This window comes from Colletotrichum graminicola (assembly GCF_000149035.1).
Source record: "Colletotrichum graminicola M1.001 genomic scaffold supercont1.33, whole genome shotgun sequence".
Lineage (NCBI taxonomy): Eukaryota > Fungi > Ascomycota > Sordariomycetes > Glomerellales > Glomerellaceae > Colletotrichum > Colletotrichum graminicola.
The window spans coordinates 206,097-222,208 of NW_007361037.1; the positions used below are offsets into that span (position 1 = coordinate 206,097).

Here is a 16,112-nt window from a genome sequence, read left to right on the forward strand (position 1 = left end):
CTTAACTGCTTTATAGCTAGTCCTACTAGTAAGATCTTATTTAGATAAGAACTTATAAAAGTCTATTTACTTATAATTTTATATAGGCTGTTACTACTATAGTAAGATAAAAACTTAGTAAGATAAAAATCTTAATAATTAAAGGAAAAAAAGGTTAAAGAATAAAAAAAAAAAAAAACTTAAAGAAACTTAGGTATAAAAAGAAGATAATTATACTAAATACTATAAAAGTTATTAGTAAATAAGTAGTATATAAAGGAAAAGACTTCTCTAAAAGTAATAAAGTTAATAGTAGTAATAGTAGTTATTATATAGTAGACATAAGGCTTAAAGGGTTATTTACTAGGTATTATAAGATCCTAGGTACTAATAATCTTTAAGCTAAGTAGCACTTTAATACTTTAATCTAAGCTACTATAGTAAGTAAAGTATTATAGCCTCTTCTAATAATCCTTACTAATCTATAGTAGTAGTAACTATAAAGTTAACTACTAATTAGTATTAGTATTATAGAGATTATAATTAAGGTAGCTATAATAGTATTAATTAACTATTAGTAGCTAGGTAAAGATAATAATAAAGGAAAAAAGAAGAGGTTACTACTATAGGTATTTATAGTAGTGTAAGTAAGCTGCTAAGGTGAGTCACGTGATAGTAAATCACGTGACCATAGATTAGCTCCACCATTAAACAGTTGAATATCCCGACACTTGTACTCATGACGAAGTGTGCCATGCCCGTGGGAGAGGATGTCGGCTTGTTCACTCCCATGTACGCCCAGCAAATTGGACAAAGCAAAGACTATGTCAACCAAGGCGGGCTCTCCCGCAAGACCATTTTCAAGGCTGTCGACGACGCCCTCGATCGCCTTGGAACGACCTACATTGATCTCTTCCAGATCCACCGCTTCGACCCAGCCACGCCCATCGAGGAGACCATGAAAGCCCTCCACGACCTCGTTCAGGCCGGCAAGATCCTCTACATCGGCGCCAGCTCCATGTGGGCGACTCAATTCGCTCAAATACAATTCGCTGCCGAGAAGAACGGCTGGACAAAGTTTGTCAGTATGCAGAACTTCTACAACCTCGTCTACCGTGAAGAAGAGCGCGAGATGATCCGCTTCTGCAAGGAGACGGGCGTCGGCATCATCCCCTGGTCTCCGCTCTTCGGCGGAGCCCTGGGAAGGTCGCTGAAGTCAGACAAGGCAAGCATTCGCTCGCAAGTCAAGGGCCTGATGAACCCTGGTCTTACGGAGACGGATAAGAGCATCATTCGCAGGGTCGAAGAGGTAGCCGAGCAGAAGGGATGGAGCATGAGCCATGTTGCGCTTACCTGGATCAGGTGCAAGGGAGGCATTCCAATCACGGGCTTCAACTCTATCAAGAGAGTTGATGAGGCGGGAGAGCTGCGCGGAAAGACGTTGACGGAAGATGAGATGAAGTACCTGGAGGAACCTTACATCCCTAGGAACATCATAGGGCACTACTAGAGCCGTGTTTTCGTAACAGTCCATATTGCCACAACATCAAATGTCACAATTATCCATCTATGGAGACAATTAGAATTTAGAATATGCGTGTAGCTAAGTCAGCACTATGTCATCAGAGGGTTGCACACGAATACCTATTCAAAGAGAAGGAAAATGCATCATAAACAGACATTGAATGTCTTCCTTTCTTGTGTTTCTTGAGAATTCCCCAGGGAGTAAATCGATTGGAATAAAATCAAACTGAAGACCTGTAGCAGGTTTGAACGTCGCTGCAGCTTTCAGAACCGTCACATGATATAAAAAGGGAATGATCAAACGACATGATGATTGGGCTTGGCAGAAAAGAAAGGAAATGAACGATGAACCCTTTTCACTGAGGAAACAAATGCTGAATACTCTCACCCAGGAGGAGGCTAACAGCCAGTTGATATCCTCTGGATTAGATACACTAATGCGAAGGTTGTCGTGATCGGTTCCGCCATGTAGCCTGCGGTAGGAGGTTGGCGATCAACTTGCCGGGCGCGTTGCAGATGTTAAGGACGACGCATGGGGGCTCTGCCGAGGACTGAATTGCTACCGACAACTTTGTCCTTAACGACGAACCCAATACTGTGTCTGTAGGTGTCGTTTATATCACATTCCGCGCCAACATAAGGATTTACTCTACCACGCATGCCCCGGAACCCTTGATATGCAGCTTCCTGGACACGGCTGCCAACATGACTGCGGCGCGGGAGCAACTTGGTGATAATTTTCCACGAGATTCATCAGCGTTAGTTACTGCCCCGTAACTAACGGTGTCGTTTTTGGTTACGTGACATGATCGTGACATGTATCGTGGGTAGACTTCTGATTTTCGACACCTTACTCGACCAGTGTCCCGCACGGGGAAAGCGCTCTCGTCGTTTAAGCGAGTAGAAGTGATCAGTCATAGCTGTAGGGAGACAAGGAAGGGATGTTCCTCAAGGGAGATAACTAGTTATAGAATCCGCCCAAAGCAACCCCTGCCCAGGCGGATGTGGTGTATGTGTCTTGGTGTCGTGCCCGTCTTGGACAAAACGGGTGTACAAGTCTTAAGACTATGGCTCGAATCTCCCGGTTGCTCCAACCCGAGCGAGCGAGGAGCAGCCACTTGCTTTGAAATGAGACTGGATCAGACTCTAGAAAGGTTGATTCCCGGTAGCAGTGGAGGTAGTACTGCAGGGTCCAGGGTACCTTGGTAGTAATGGCGCAGTGTTTGACGGAAAGACAGACAGCCACTGGAATCTTACCAAGGAAAACACCATGTACATAATACTAGTTCAAGACAGTTGCCAGAGCACAGGCTTCATTCCCTCTTCGGCATCCGCAGCCAAGAGATCCCAAAGCTGAGCTGATCCGGTCTGGGCTGGGCGCGATGTCCCAGGTCCGGGACCGCGATCGATCTGCCAGCATCGCCAACTGGCATGGTACCATGTCCGGGTATGGTCCCCGGATGGGGTTTGCACGATTAATGCAAACCACCTCGGCCCCGCATTCCCCCAACTTGGGCATTGAGTTGGGGGCATTCTTCTGACTTTTCTGCTGAGGACCCTCCAACCAATCTCATTCACGGAAATGAGCCGAGTTTGAGGCCTTGCACCATGTAATATTTACTTTTGAACGTTTGTTTGAATTACGAATTTCCGTAAACGGCTAGGTAGATAGGTATCGAACTCGTCACCAATTGTGACTGTGTACATTCCCCCGCGCCATGCAACATTCCACATTTCGCATTACATTTTAAGTCATGTCCAGAAACGGACTCAACTTCAGCTGTGCCCCCAGGCCATTTATCCGATCTGACGGGTGATATACTATAGATAATTATGGAAATTGAACAGCGAGACGTCGGCTTAAACATTGGAAGCGCGGCGCTCGACATTGTCAACGGTAACCTTATCCAAGACGCCGTTGCGGGCGACCTGAGAGGCGAAGGTCTCGTGCGGCACCCATTTGGCCGAGGTACGGGGAACAGTCTCCTCCATCATCTTGTCAACCTGCTCCAGAGACAGACCCTTCGTCTCGGGGACCAAGAAGTAGGTGTAGACGAAGGCGCATGTGCAGAGACCGCCCCAGACGAAGAAGACGGACGATTTGAGGTTGCCGCGGTCCTCACCGACCATGTAAGGGGTGATGACAGCGATGATGGTGTTCCAGAGCCAGTTGGAGGCGGTGGAGAGGGCAACGCCGCGGGAGCGCATGGGCAGAGGGAAGATCTCACCAATGAGAACCCAGGCACCAGGACCCCAAGTGGAAGCAAAGAAGAAGATGAAGATGGCAATGAAGGAGATCTGAGCGTTGACAGCAGAAATATTGTTGGCGATGCTCTGAGTGCTGTCGGAAGGATCGGGATGGGTGTGGTTGAAACCGACAGTGACACCGACAATGGCAACGATGAACTGGCAGATCAGCATACCGAGGGCACCGAAAAGCAGGATAGTCCGGCGACCGAATCTCTCAACCGTCCAGAAGGACAATGGAGTGGAGAGGACGTTGACGAGGGTGAAGATGAGAGAAATCAAGAAGGTGTTGCTGATGGCGCCAGTGGACTTGAGGAAGGGGGTCGAATAGTAGAAGATGAAGTTGACACCGGTCCACTGCTGCATCATCTGAAGAGAAGTACCGAGGATGGTCTTGCGCAAGTTGGAGTTGGCCTTGAAGACGGAGCCCTTGAAGCAGTTGGCCCAGCTGCCGAACCAGGTAGTGTTAGGGACGAGCTGGCGCTCGTACTCCTCGTTGGCAACGATCTCAGCAAGCTCGACCTGAATGTACTCGGAGTTCTCGGGCTGGCCACGGAGGCGGGAGAGGGAGCGTGCGGCATCGGCAATTCTACCCTTCTTGACGAAGTATCTAGGGGAGTCGGGGAACAGCATGAGACCGCCGCCCAGAATGAGAGCCCAGGGGAACTGGATGGCGATGGGAATGCGGTAGTTGCCGGTGTCGGTGCGGTCCTTGGTAGCGTAGACGACGCAGGCAGCCAGGAGCAGACCAATGGTGATGCAGAACTGGTAGCCGGAGACAAGAGCGCCACGAACCTTCTTGGGAGACTGTAGTATGCGTGTTAGTGACGATTTCTTCCAAAGGTGGGCTTCGAGTGGTGAGATAAATACTCACAATCTCAGACATGTACAAGATGACGACGGCAGACTCGAAACCCACACCGACACCAGCGATGAGACGACCAGCGACAATGGGACCCAGAGCAGAGTGGGCGTTGGTGATCATCTGGATTATGACACCGATCATGTAGATCAGGCAGCCAAGAATGACAGTCCACTTGCGGCCCATCATGTCGGCCAGGTCACCGGCAATCAGGGCGCCAAAGAAGGTACCGCAGGACAAAATAGAGACGATAAGGGACTGGTGGGATTCGCTAATCGCGGTGGCGCCTTGGCCCTCGACGGCATCGATGAAGATTGGGGAGCCCAATACACCGTTGATGTAGCCGGAGTCATAACCGAAGAAGATACCTCCGAAGGAAGCAAAGGCACAGATCAGGTAAGCCTTCCAGGTGACAGGGGCCTCAATGGCGTTGACATCGTCGGTCACGGCGAGACCCTGGACGACGGGGTCACGGGTAACGCCGGTCTCTTTCTCCATTGTGGAGGGCTGTTGTGGTTTCCCCGATAGTGTTGACGAGTATTAGAGGCGCGGAAGAAGTAAGATCGGACAAGTAGGGATGCTTGTCGTGAGAAGGCGGCGAGGAAGCTCGTGAAGAAGGGAGGAGCAACAAGCAAAGGGCGAGGGCGAGAGGCGGACCTTTTATCAGTCTTCGTGTCACTTGGAGCAGGCGCGAGGGTAAAGCAAGGTTGAATTGGTCCAGTTAATTTGCGCCTGTGCCAGTTCGTTCGTCCGTCCTGCGTGTGACCGTGGTACCGGCCACAGGTAGTGTAGGTAGGCACGGATGGGAGATGCGGATACCAGAGGAGCGAGGGGCGTGTTGTAGCGAGGGGTGTGAACAAAAGTCTGGAATGGAAAAAGGACGTCAGGCGGTAGGTATCCATAGCAGCATCGAACGCTTTCCGCCGTACTCAGCCTGTCTGCGGAGTCGCTGTACGGGGTAGACTGAGGGGTGAGTTGTGTGGTGAGTGGCGCTTCATCTCCCATTCCGAGGGTCACATCCCCGAAAGAAGAGCTCCCATTGGGTTAGCACCGCTGGTTAGCCGTCCCCATATTGAAGCTCCTGCTGGCTCATGCTTAAAAGGGCCGATAGCACTTGGGGCAGACGTGGAGGTCGAGGGGGGAGCAGGGGAGGGGTTGCTTTTCCCTTGGAAGGTAAGGGGGGGGGCCTCCCGACGAGTTGGGAAGGGGCCGCGGGGCGGGCAGGCTATGGGGAAGGAGGAACGAGGGAGGCGCGCGGTGGGAGGTGGGAGGAGAGGGAACTTGGCTCGGGGAGGAGGGATTGATTGGCTGCGCTAAGACAGGAGAGGGTAGGTACCTTCTCATGCCGCGCTTCCTTCCACCTAAACTCGAATGTCTCGCAAGGGTACCTTCCTGCCCTTCGCTCATTCAGGAGCAGCAGTCGTCAGGCAGGCAGGCAATTGCACGAAGACATTGCGGTTGTCTTGCAACCTTGAGGGACCACAATGATTGTTTCCCTCTGTTTATTTAACAGTAACAAGTACGGCCACGAATGATTGGACAAGATAGCTTAGTCACTTCTAATTCTAGTTGGGAGGTCCGCCAGAATTCAATTGTTTAGGTACCTAATCAGGTCGGGCGGGGGTAGGAGGACAGGCAAGACCTGGGGACGTGTAATGTATATTCTCCATAATGACAGTGCCAGAGACATGTATCGCCAAAAGTGTAAACCATAACGTGTGGTAGAACCAGGGAGATGCATGGTTGTCACGTCCAGCAAGCATCGACCCAGCCGATTGCTCCATATACCAACTGATCTGATCGCCCGTCTGTTCCAGACGGATCAGAACTGACCACAGTCTGGCCTAGGTCGCGGGACGACCACAGAGAGGAAGAAGACAAGAGCCGAGGAGGGAGTGAAAAAAAGAAAAGAAAAGAAAAAGAGAGAGAGAGAGAGAGATTTAGCGGCCGATTGACTTGTCAGTGGCGTGCAATGGGCGGCGTAAGCCACTACGAGGACCAAAACATTTGGAAAAAACGACACACAAACCTCACCAGTAAATCAGACGGACGTGGTTTTAGGGGCCAGCCCCATAGGTGAGGGGCTGACTAACAAGCCGGGGACTCCAGTCCGGTGCCTTTTCCCCCCCGGGGAACCCCCCTTTCCCTTCCCTTAGCCTAACCCATTCTCAGAGAGAGCAGCCACCTCGCGCAGGTCACGAGTTCGCCGACATAAGCAGACGAGGGAAAGCTGGGGAAGATTGGCCGTTGTCTCGCCGTCGCGTGGCGTTTTGCGGGGCGGGTCCCTGGTCTCTTCGCTGGGTTCGTGAATCGGCACTAGGCTCGATCAAGACCCTTGACCGCTCTCGGCGGGCTCTGCTGAGGCACGGGACACGACACGAATTTTTTTTTCCCCCCTCCTTTTTTTCGCGGAGGGGTGTCGTGTCGTACGTACGAAGTGTTTGCGTTGGCCGGTTTCTTTTCTTCACCAAAAGCCCCACCCCTTGTCGAACCAGAAGACCGCTGATCTGGGTCCGGTCTCGACCATCGGCTCGGAAGTCAGGCTGGACAGAGACGGACAGAAACCGACTGTCAGCCAGGGTTATCCGATGAGGTGATGAATGGATAGTTAAGCGGCAGTGTATTTGTCGGGCGTCATTTCAATCCATCCGGGTCGGCAGCGCGCACTGGACGCTGCATAGTGCCGCTGTTCTCATATTTTGTTCGTGTTTGTTTGCCCGCCTCTGAGAGACTGGCAGACTTGCATGATCACTATTGACAAAGTCGCGTGCACTAACAGCCAAGCCCATTCTAAAGTCGGCATGTTTCTTCGTATCGGGCCGGTCATGCTCGGGGTCATTCGATGATCCTGATAAACCGTCACGGTGTGACATGACATCGCATGGCGCCGACGACAAGCGCAGGAAATAGACGAAGCGCGCGGGGCCGCCGCTATCATCATGCCGACAGGGCACTGACACTGACATTGACGCTGTCGACACGACCTAGTCATTTCACCACACTTTTGCCGACGCGTACGGGTGCGGCGGGATGAGGTGAGGGACCAGCTGTGCCAAGACTGAACGTGCCGAGCTTGGCTCCGAGCTCATGCAGAAAACGCTGGCTGCATACCAAGGCGCTTCCCTCTCCAGACTCTACTCCGTAGGGTTCCAGGAATAAATGTCTTACGACAAGGCAACGTGAGAAAGAACATGTAGCAACTAAAACGGAGAGAGATTGGGTTGGGTGACGACAGGCGCCCGTCCCTGGTCAAGCGCCCGGTTGGATGATGGTTGGGTCTCATCATGCGCCGGTCACGACAACCTCAAAGAACCAATTTCAGAATTTTCAACAAGCAAATGTCTAGAGTTTTCTCACATATTCTCCCCTAATCATCCCGATCCTTGGCCGGGAGGTGGTGGGCCTATGATGTGGGGTCACTTCTTCGACACCCGACGCGTACAAGGATTTTGTTGGTGCGATTTAAAAAAAAAAACACGGAGTAGGACGCGACGGGATGTGGTGGTGTATGTACCGTGCCAAAGCCACAAACCCCATTAACGAAGGCCTAAGAAGCAAAAACTGATATAGGATTAAAAATTAAAAATGCAAACCGCCCCGTTAAGCGTGGAGCACGAAGCGTGGAGGAGACTGGAGTCTGGAGCAAAGCTGGAGAAGGAAAAAGAAGAGGGGGAATAAAACCAAAATCTTGGATTCATCTTGGGGAAAAAGCGCCATAGAAGCGCCGAGGCAGACAACCTCAAACCAGAGCCAACTTACCTAGAGGGAGGTGCTGTGCAGTGCGGTTGGTGCAAGGTGCGGCGCCGCCTGTCTCTCTTCTCTCCGGCCACTTTTTCGTGGCGTTGATTGGCTCCGACGCCTCTCCCTTTCCTCCCCTTGCCCTTCCTGTTGTGGTGTACCTGCCTTGCCCGTACCCGCACGCCCCCCCCCCCCCCCCCCCCCAGTTTCGAAAAAAAAAAAAAAAAGAATGCCACCCCTCCCCTGTGGTGCAGTGGACTCTTGGTAAGGAATTGACAATGTCTTAGTTTGGCTTGCGAGGAGCCTCCCACGTCCGCATCCACGTCGTCTTTCTTCCTACTTTTGGTCTTCAGGACGTCCAGTCATCAAACCACAGCAAAGCAAAGCAAGCTGCCTGCCTCCGACCAATACCCCATGACACTGCTACGTTGCTGACTGTTATATACAACACTGGCTGGCTGCGGCTGAACGGAGACACGACGCGATGTCTCTGGAGTGTTTTTGACTGCCAACCTACCTACCCACTTAACCACCTAACCTAGGTAGGTACCTAGGGAGGTTGACACAGTTACGCCACAATTCTAGCAAGCGGTTTTCTTGCCGGGGGCAAGTGCTCCCTGGCCGAACCCTCTCGCCACTTCTGTCCTTCGGCAAGAGTGATTCGGTGTTACCTAGGCAGGTAGCCGACGATTGTTTTCGAGCACATGTCTCAAAGTAGCCGATGGCTTCTGTCATATTGTTCGTGCTTTCCTTCGTCACGGGTGCACATTCGTCCGTCTGCACGGATTCGGATCCCAACCTTGAACCCGTGTTCTGGGGGACCGCTTGACGATTGACGCCCTATCACATACATGAGCCGACCACCGCATGCCAATTGGCATGCAGCCTTGAATTGGTTTCCCTGTCTCTACTCTGTCACCCGTCCCTCCCTATCCGCCGCCACCACACTTCACCAACACCCACTTGACTTTTTTTTGTCCCCTTCATTTCTTTGTTCAATTTTTTTTCTTTCTATTTTTTGGTCTCCTCCGCCGGTCCAGCACATCTCTTAGCTTTAGACACATTCCAAACCACTCGTCTGGATCGAACGATCTGAGACGAAGTTGATTAGAACCATTCGAACCTTACCAAAAACTGCTAGATCTGCCACTTCGCTCGACCCAACTATCCCAACCCCCGTACACATTTTATCCATCCCATCCCATCCCGCACTTTTTTGCCCTCTGCTTCCCCAACTTCTCCCCATCCTGTCCGGCCTTACCCCAAATTCTCCATCACTCCCCCAATCCCCAGGGCTCGGCACGGCACCCTAATGGGACAATGCTCGGTGCTACTCGATGTGCTAACTGCCTCCGGGTCCCCCTAGACGCATCATTCTTCTCTGGTGTCCGTTGTGGATCTGGCTCGTACACCTCCAGGCGCCGTCTCTGCGACACTCTGACCCGCACTTGCTCGTCTGATTCCTGGGAACTTTCGGGGCTCTGCGCCTCGTAGCACCTGTCTGCCTGCCTTGGTATGCGCTGCTGTTAATGAATTCCGACGACGGCCCCCAGTCTTCAAACTGACCGCGCGTCTGTTGTCTGGGTGGGGCGTCTTCGGAGCCGTCCTGGTCAGGCATACGGTATACCTGGTGCTTACCCTTGTCTTTCACGGCCGTGATATCGGCCCGTCTTTGATGACGGCCCCATTCAACCATACCCGAAAGCACGACTAATCGTTCCATGCCCTCGGCTTTCCGCCGAGTTTGGCATTGGTGTCGATTTCCCCAGCGTTCGCCCACGCCCCCGTGATTGTCTCCAGTTCTCCTCTTTGTTCTTCCCCATGGGCAGCTGGTAAAACCACCGCGTTTTCGCCGGCTGCATCATCTGTGACGCATCGTCTCGTTTCCAATTTGACGAACAAGCGTACAGACCGTCAAACCAGTGACCCGACAGGCTGTCACCGCGCAGCCCGTCACTCCACGGGGTCTCTGGGCACGGGCACGAAGCTGGTCTCCGCTTGCATGGATGCATTGGTCGTCTTTGCAGTGTCATTCTCACCCAATCTCCACTGCGGAGAGGTCATCAGTAAACGCCCCCTGTCATCCTTGGTGGACCACACTAAGAAGGCAAAAAAAAAAAAAAAAAAAAACACCCAGACTCTTTGCTAAAGACAGTGGACCTCCACACCATATTTTTTTATCACGTGGTGGTGTGTGTGTCTTGCCTCGGACCAGACTCCAGGTTTGCCTGCCGTCTGTCATTTTCAGCGCATCAACCCCCAACGACCAAGCCATCCATCCCCAGGCCATTCAGGGTCCACGAGCGCCGTCCCATATTCTGGTGCTGGCTGATTCTCATGGCATCCTGCACCATCGTAGGCAGTGGTGTAGTCTGCTTAGGTCCGAGCCCCACGATCCTTGTCCGGCCACGCCGCCAACGAACCTCGGAACTCGCAGTCGTCACTGTGTTGTCACCAAATCTCTCGCTAACCAAGCTGGTGACTAAACCTGATCCATATGGACTGATCTTCACTCGATGATGACCAACTCCGGATTCGGCTACCCGAAGTCCCTAACCATTTGACTCTGATGCGGATGTGATTCCCATTGTCACCTCCAATACATCCCGACCGTTGACTATCCGATGCGCAAACAGTCGTGGCGTCCGCTTGCGGGGTTGAAAGTTTTTTTTTCATTGCCTCGATGACCGGCTCGACAATTGAGACAGCGTCGATCTGGGGAAACCGCCATCAAACCGCTGCAACGTGCCAAGACGATTTGCCCGGTTCGGCAGTGGACCAGAGCAAACAAGGTACTGAAGATCGCGCCAACCCGGTAGTGACTTGTCACCTGCCAACTGGAAACGAACGATCAGCCACCCGACTCTCGTCCCAGCCATCAATGGCCGCGCATAACTACCAATCAAAAGAGGTAGTTGCGCGCCAGCGTGCGCGTGACCAGGCCTCAAACAAACTCCCAACATTTATACGCAAACGCTCATTGCCTAGACGCCCGCCAACCAGTAGTCACGCGCTTCTCAGGTCGTTTGTGTTGTAGAGTGCGGGGGCAAATCTTCCTTCAACTTTTGAGACACAAAAAGTCCCGTTTCTGTGGTGAGATCCTCGCTCTACACATACGCACACACACGGTGACACGCCAACCCCATAATAGGTCCTCAATTGAGTTTCTTGTTTTTATAGATGCGGACATTTCAATTGTCTGATATACGCCAGATCAGCGCCAAGTTCACTGATGACTATTTGCAGTGCCTAGGGGTTAATGGGGGCGAATGGGCCGGAGGTCTTGAATTAGCCCAATCGCAGCTTAAATTGCAACCCTGTCGTCCTAGGCCTAAGTTTAACCTGCTTCGCATAGCCTCTTGTGTCAGTACTATATGTACCATGGATAGAAGTGGAGAAGTGCATTTCCTAGACTTGGCCGCGAATAGAGGACGTCACGTTCAACTTCGCGACAAAAAGCCGTCTTAGTGCGAACGCATAACAGTTCGAAAGGCCAAAGGATTATGGGGGATCATGAGATTTTATCCTGTATGAATCACCAAGCATAAGATATAGGAAAATACAAGCCATAACTTGTGTACCCGGTGTCTTCGGGCAGTTGGGCAACGGGGAGCTGACGCCTCTGTTGCAAACATGGGGATGGCCTGCATAGTTTCCTGATCAAAGCGAGACGCGGCGTGCTTCCTTTTAAACTGCCGACCTGAGGCTCGTGATCTTCAGCGGGAGCTTTCGGGAGGCCTTGCCGGCCAAAGCGCAAGGCTGGCCAGCTGAAGGACATATCGTGCTGCGGTGGTACACGACCGCTTGTGACACTAGGGGATGGGCAAGCTTATTCGGACGGCTTTTGGGCGAAGAACCTCTATCAACAATCGTACATTGCGGCAACTCCGGTGGGGGGCAGGATTTTCGAAATGAGGCAGCTGGGAACTCCGTCGCCGAATTGCTGTTTTGTTAAATACATATGCTAACGTCACTGGCAAGCAGGCACAACCAAGTCAGCTCATCGATGGGATGAGATTGTTTAGTGTGGCGAAGCGCACAGAATAAATCGCGACCGTGGAGCCGACCGTAGCCATGGCAACATCAGAAGAGACGGTGCCGTTTATGTGAGATTTTATCCTATTGTAGATACAGGAGCTTTCAAGAATTCTTGGAGACAGAGACTGGATAGGGAGTTGGACACCGGGAGATGGGCGGTCTTAGATGAACCCTTCACCACATGTTTTCGCGATGTCACCTGCGCAAATGGTCAAAGTTGCTCCGAGATTTCCTCCCTATGCAACGATTGAATCCAAAATCAAGTAGGTGACACCAGCGGTGGGTCTCATTTGCGAGATATCTTCTTGGAAACGTCGCCTTTGCCCAATTTCAACGAGGTTTCTCCGTTTGCGGGGATGGTTTATCTTCTTTTCTCCCTTTTTTCTTCCTGTTTCTTTACTTCTTTTTACAAACTTCGCCTCGGGGTTCTTCATGACTAGCGAAGAGCATTTGCCGTCTGAGATACCTCCAATTATAGGCTTGCCCTTTTGGAGTTTCTCAAGAGCACGATTCAGGTTTCACTCAGCCTCCGTGCCAAGGCGCGGTAAGGGCATGGAACTGAAGGCACTGAAGGCCGCCGAAGAGTGCGCCGAAGAAGAGATCCGACGGGTACTGAGGAGGCTCCTGTCTCTGTCGAGGGTGCGGCCGGGTACGTGATGGGCGGCCGTTGCCCTCCGTTTCCTCAACTCTCCCTTGCTGGCCCTGCAGGACCACCTCCAGATCTTTTCAGCCTTGGTCTCCTTCGAAGGCCAGTCCTGGGCTATGACCATACTGCCGAATTGCTAGCATATAGGTCGGTACATTGAGGTAAAGCCTCAGTGACTGGCGGGGGTGCAGAAGTGGTCCTTGATACCAGTGATCAGTTCCGTAACAGGATATTAGTCCTTCTCAACATCATGGCGACCCTCCTGGAAGAAGCCGGTCAGGGCACAGACAGGTGGTATTTTCCCCTCCGCCGATATTTAGTTGCCCGGCCGTCCCGTGTACTTCGTAATATGGCCAATCCTACAGTCCACAAGTTACCATTACGGGCCGTAGATCGTCCGCGCACGAGCCCGATATGCCAAGTTGGTCATATCTGGCGGCAGGTGAACAAGTCGAACAGCCCCCCTAATTCTTATTGAGGAGCGAGCCATGGCCTAAAGTAACACATTACCTCAGTCCTTGGGAGGATGGGCTATTGCCCGGTCTCCAGGCTGATGGTCACGGGCCTCGTATAAGTGGCGTAGGAGCTTCATGGGGTCTCTGATCAACTTAGGGTAGACCATTAGCCATTCAGACCTAGCTCGGCGCCTCTCTATCCCTTTGGCGGTGGTTTCTGGATGGCGTTAGGCGATGGTTAAGAAGCTTTGGCTAGCTTAATATACAAATGTGGTTGCTATCCGTCATCGGGTATTCTATACTGTATTAAGACATTGAGATATGGCACAGATCAGGGGTGCGAAGTATCGGACTTTTACGTACCTTGATATATAGACTCGGGGCCACGTCGAAGTGAAAAGACGAAACCGCTATGAGTTCGAGCAATGGGTACTCATTTCGTGGGCATTGCACACAATTTTGTACAAGCGGCCCTTCAGTCTTCTTACTGCACACCAATATATAACTTCCTGATGTAGACGAACAACACTTACACTCGCCGTGTAACTCTGGACTTGGTTCGAAGGTTGGTTTGCTCTATGTAACAAGTCCCCATCCCTATCTGTTTGATACACGCTTAGCCCCTGCGGTTCAAGTTTCATGCTAGAAACAAATAGGATGGATTTCAACGTGATTTCTAGGAACGGCACTCACACAGGTGTTTTGAAGAACGGGAGTCACCGTCATTAGACATGATGTACCAGCATAACATATACGTTTCCATACTTATGTCACTGGAAGAAATCTAGACATATGGAAATTACAGTACATTAAGACAGCGCCCAGCCATGCTGGATACCGGATTAAGTTTTGAATTGAAAGATGCTGCACGAAGCGCCGCAGAGCCGAACAAGCCACGTGGACAACACAAAGGAGAAGGCTTACGCGGCGAGTGCGAAACCACCCGTTCGCTTCTGGAACAAACCCTCTGGATCGACCGAAGCCCGAACAGTTTCGGCAAACTGCTTCTTCTCGGGCTTCAACCTGCCCCAGTAGTCCTGCCGAAAGTATCCGTCATTCATGAACAACGGTCTGTAGACATCAGGGAGCGTGCCGTCCGCGATGAACCCATCCACCCGCGACTTCATCCCGCTGTATAGGTCGACCATTGTCTCATCGATCGCGTTGTTGTCTATCTGAAGGAGATAGGAGTAGTCAAACTCGAAGATGATTCTGTCGACGTCGTCATCCAGGTCCAGAAGGTCACCGCCATTCTCCCTGGCGACCCGGGCCAACGACTTCGGGATTGGTTGGAAGGCGATGGAGGCAACTACACCGGCCACGCCGGGCCTTGCGGCCGACGTGTTGTACCAGTGGTCGTAGTACGAGCGCATCACCTTGGCCCCGGCGGCAGCGGGAGGCAGCGGCGTCGTTTCCGTGGCGATAGTGTACACACTGCCTTTGAGGACGAAGACGTTGTTGGCCTTGAGGTAATCTGCGTACGACCTCGTCTTGCAGTTGTTGATCGTTGGCTTGGCATTGAGGAACCCGTCAAAGATTCCGCTCGGAGGCTCCGGCCCGTCGTAGAATAGGAAAAGAATCCAGAGGTTGACGCCGTTCAAGAGAGTCAACTCCGAGGTGGCGATGATAGCAGCCTTTGGGTCGGTGTAGTTCTCGGTGAAATCCCGAATGGCTGTCAGGATCTCGTCCGTCTTGTCACCGCTCGAGAAAATTAGGTTGCCGCCCCAAATCTATTTGCTATGGTCAGTAATCACGGAATTCTGCCGCGGAATGTGCATGAAGAACAGCACGATAAGCGCTTACTTACCTGGCCGATAGGATGGGCTCGCAAGACATAGTTCGTAACGATGCCGAATGCATTACCGCCACCCTTGATGGCAGCGAGCAGGTCCGGATTCGAGGTGTTGGACGCTGTGACGATCGTCCCATTGGCTAGCACCATTTCAACCGAGACTATGTTGTTCGCTGCCCAACCGTACTGGGTACTGAGGAAGCTGAGGCCGCCTACACAACACCGTCAAGTCAGCTCACTTCTGGTTCGTGCGGGTTTGAAGCCTTAGCGAGACTTACCGCCAAGTAAATAACCCCCCACGCCTACGTTTCCTATCCGGCCACCCACAACGGTGACGCCAGTTCCGTCAAGGGCAGCGTGGACATCCTCCCATCTGTTTCCTGGCCCAACACTGACCGTGTTGGTTGAATTGTCGTATACTACTTGGTTCAGCTTCTTGGTTGAGATCAAAGGACCGTCTTTGACACTGGCGTAATAGTTGTTTGGGTTATGCCCGCCGGACTTCACCGCAAACTGCTCGTCGTTGTCTTGTAGTGTCTTGACTATTGAAGAAACCTCTTCCGCGCTCTTGGGGTAGAAGATGCAGCCCGGTTTGAGACTGCCGGCAGCAGTTGACCTGCTCACTGTTCAGAATAGTCGGTAGTACTGAGATTGAATTCTTACTTACCAGTAGTCCAACTGTTCCAGGGTATAATCAATCCCAAACCGCTCGTGGTGCTCAATGTTGGTGGATGCAGAAACCTGCTTGCATGTTGCTGATTCTGACTGGACGCAAGCCAGAAGACTTGACAACACGCATGCTAAAAGAGTGTGGCGAATGAGCAAAGTCAT

General features: G+C 51.9%; 4 protein-coding genes across 4 annotated transcripts; 1 reads left to right on the forward strand and 3 right to left on the reverse strand.

Annotated features, from left to right (window-relative positions):
- Positions 1 to 718: 718 nt before the first annotated feature.
- GLRG_07583 (aldo/keto reductase) lies at positions 719 to 1,489 on the forward strand (the record flags this gene model as incomplete). The annotated part of the gene is made up of 1 exon (XM_008098398.1): positions 719 to 1,489. The coding sequence occupies one exon, from the start codon at positions 719 to 721 to the stop codon at positions 1,487 to 1,489; it is 771 nt and encodes a 256-aa protein (XP_008096589.1).
- Positions 1,490 to 3,363: 1,874 nt separating this feature from the next.
- On the reverse strand, positions 3,364 to 5,110 carry GLRG_07584 (uncharacterized protein; the record flags this gene model as incomplete). The annotated part of the gene is made up of 2 exons (XM_008098399.1): positions 3,364 to 4,557; positions 4,625 to 5,110. The coding sequence occupies 2 exons, from the start codon at positions 5,108 to 5,110 to the stop codon at positions 3,364 to 3,366; spliced, it is 1,680 nt and encodes a 559-aa protein (XP_008096590.1).
- Positions 5,111 to 12,906: 7,796 nt separating this feature from the next.
- Positions 12,907 to 13,158, reverse strand: GLRG_07585 (uncharacterized protein; the record flags this gene model as incomplete). Its single annotated transcript, XM_008098400.1, has 1 exon — positions 12,907 to 13,158. The coding sequence occupies one exon, from the start codon at positions 13,156 to 13,158 to the stop codon at positions 12,907 to 12,909; it is 252 nt and encodes an 83-aa protein (XP_008096591.1).
- Positions 13,159 to 14,409: 1,251 nt separating this feature from the next.
- Positions 14,410 to 16,112, reverse strand: GLRG_07586 (FAD binding domain-containing protein; the record flags this gene model as incomplete). The annotated part of the gene is made up of 4 exons (XM_008098401.1): positions 14,410 to 15,219; positions 15,297 to 15,493; positions 15,560 to 15,897; positions 15,949 to 16,112. 4 exons carry the CDS (start codon positions 16,110 to 16,112, stop codon positions 14,410 to 14,412), a joined length of 1,509 nt encoding a protein of 502 aa, XP_008096592.1.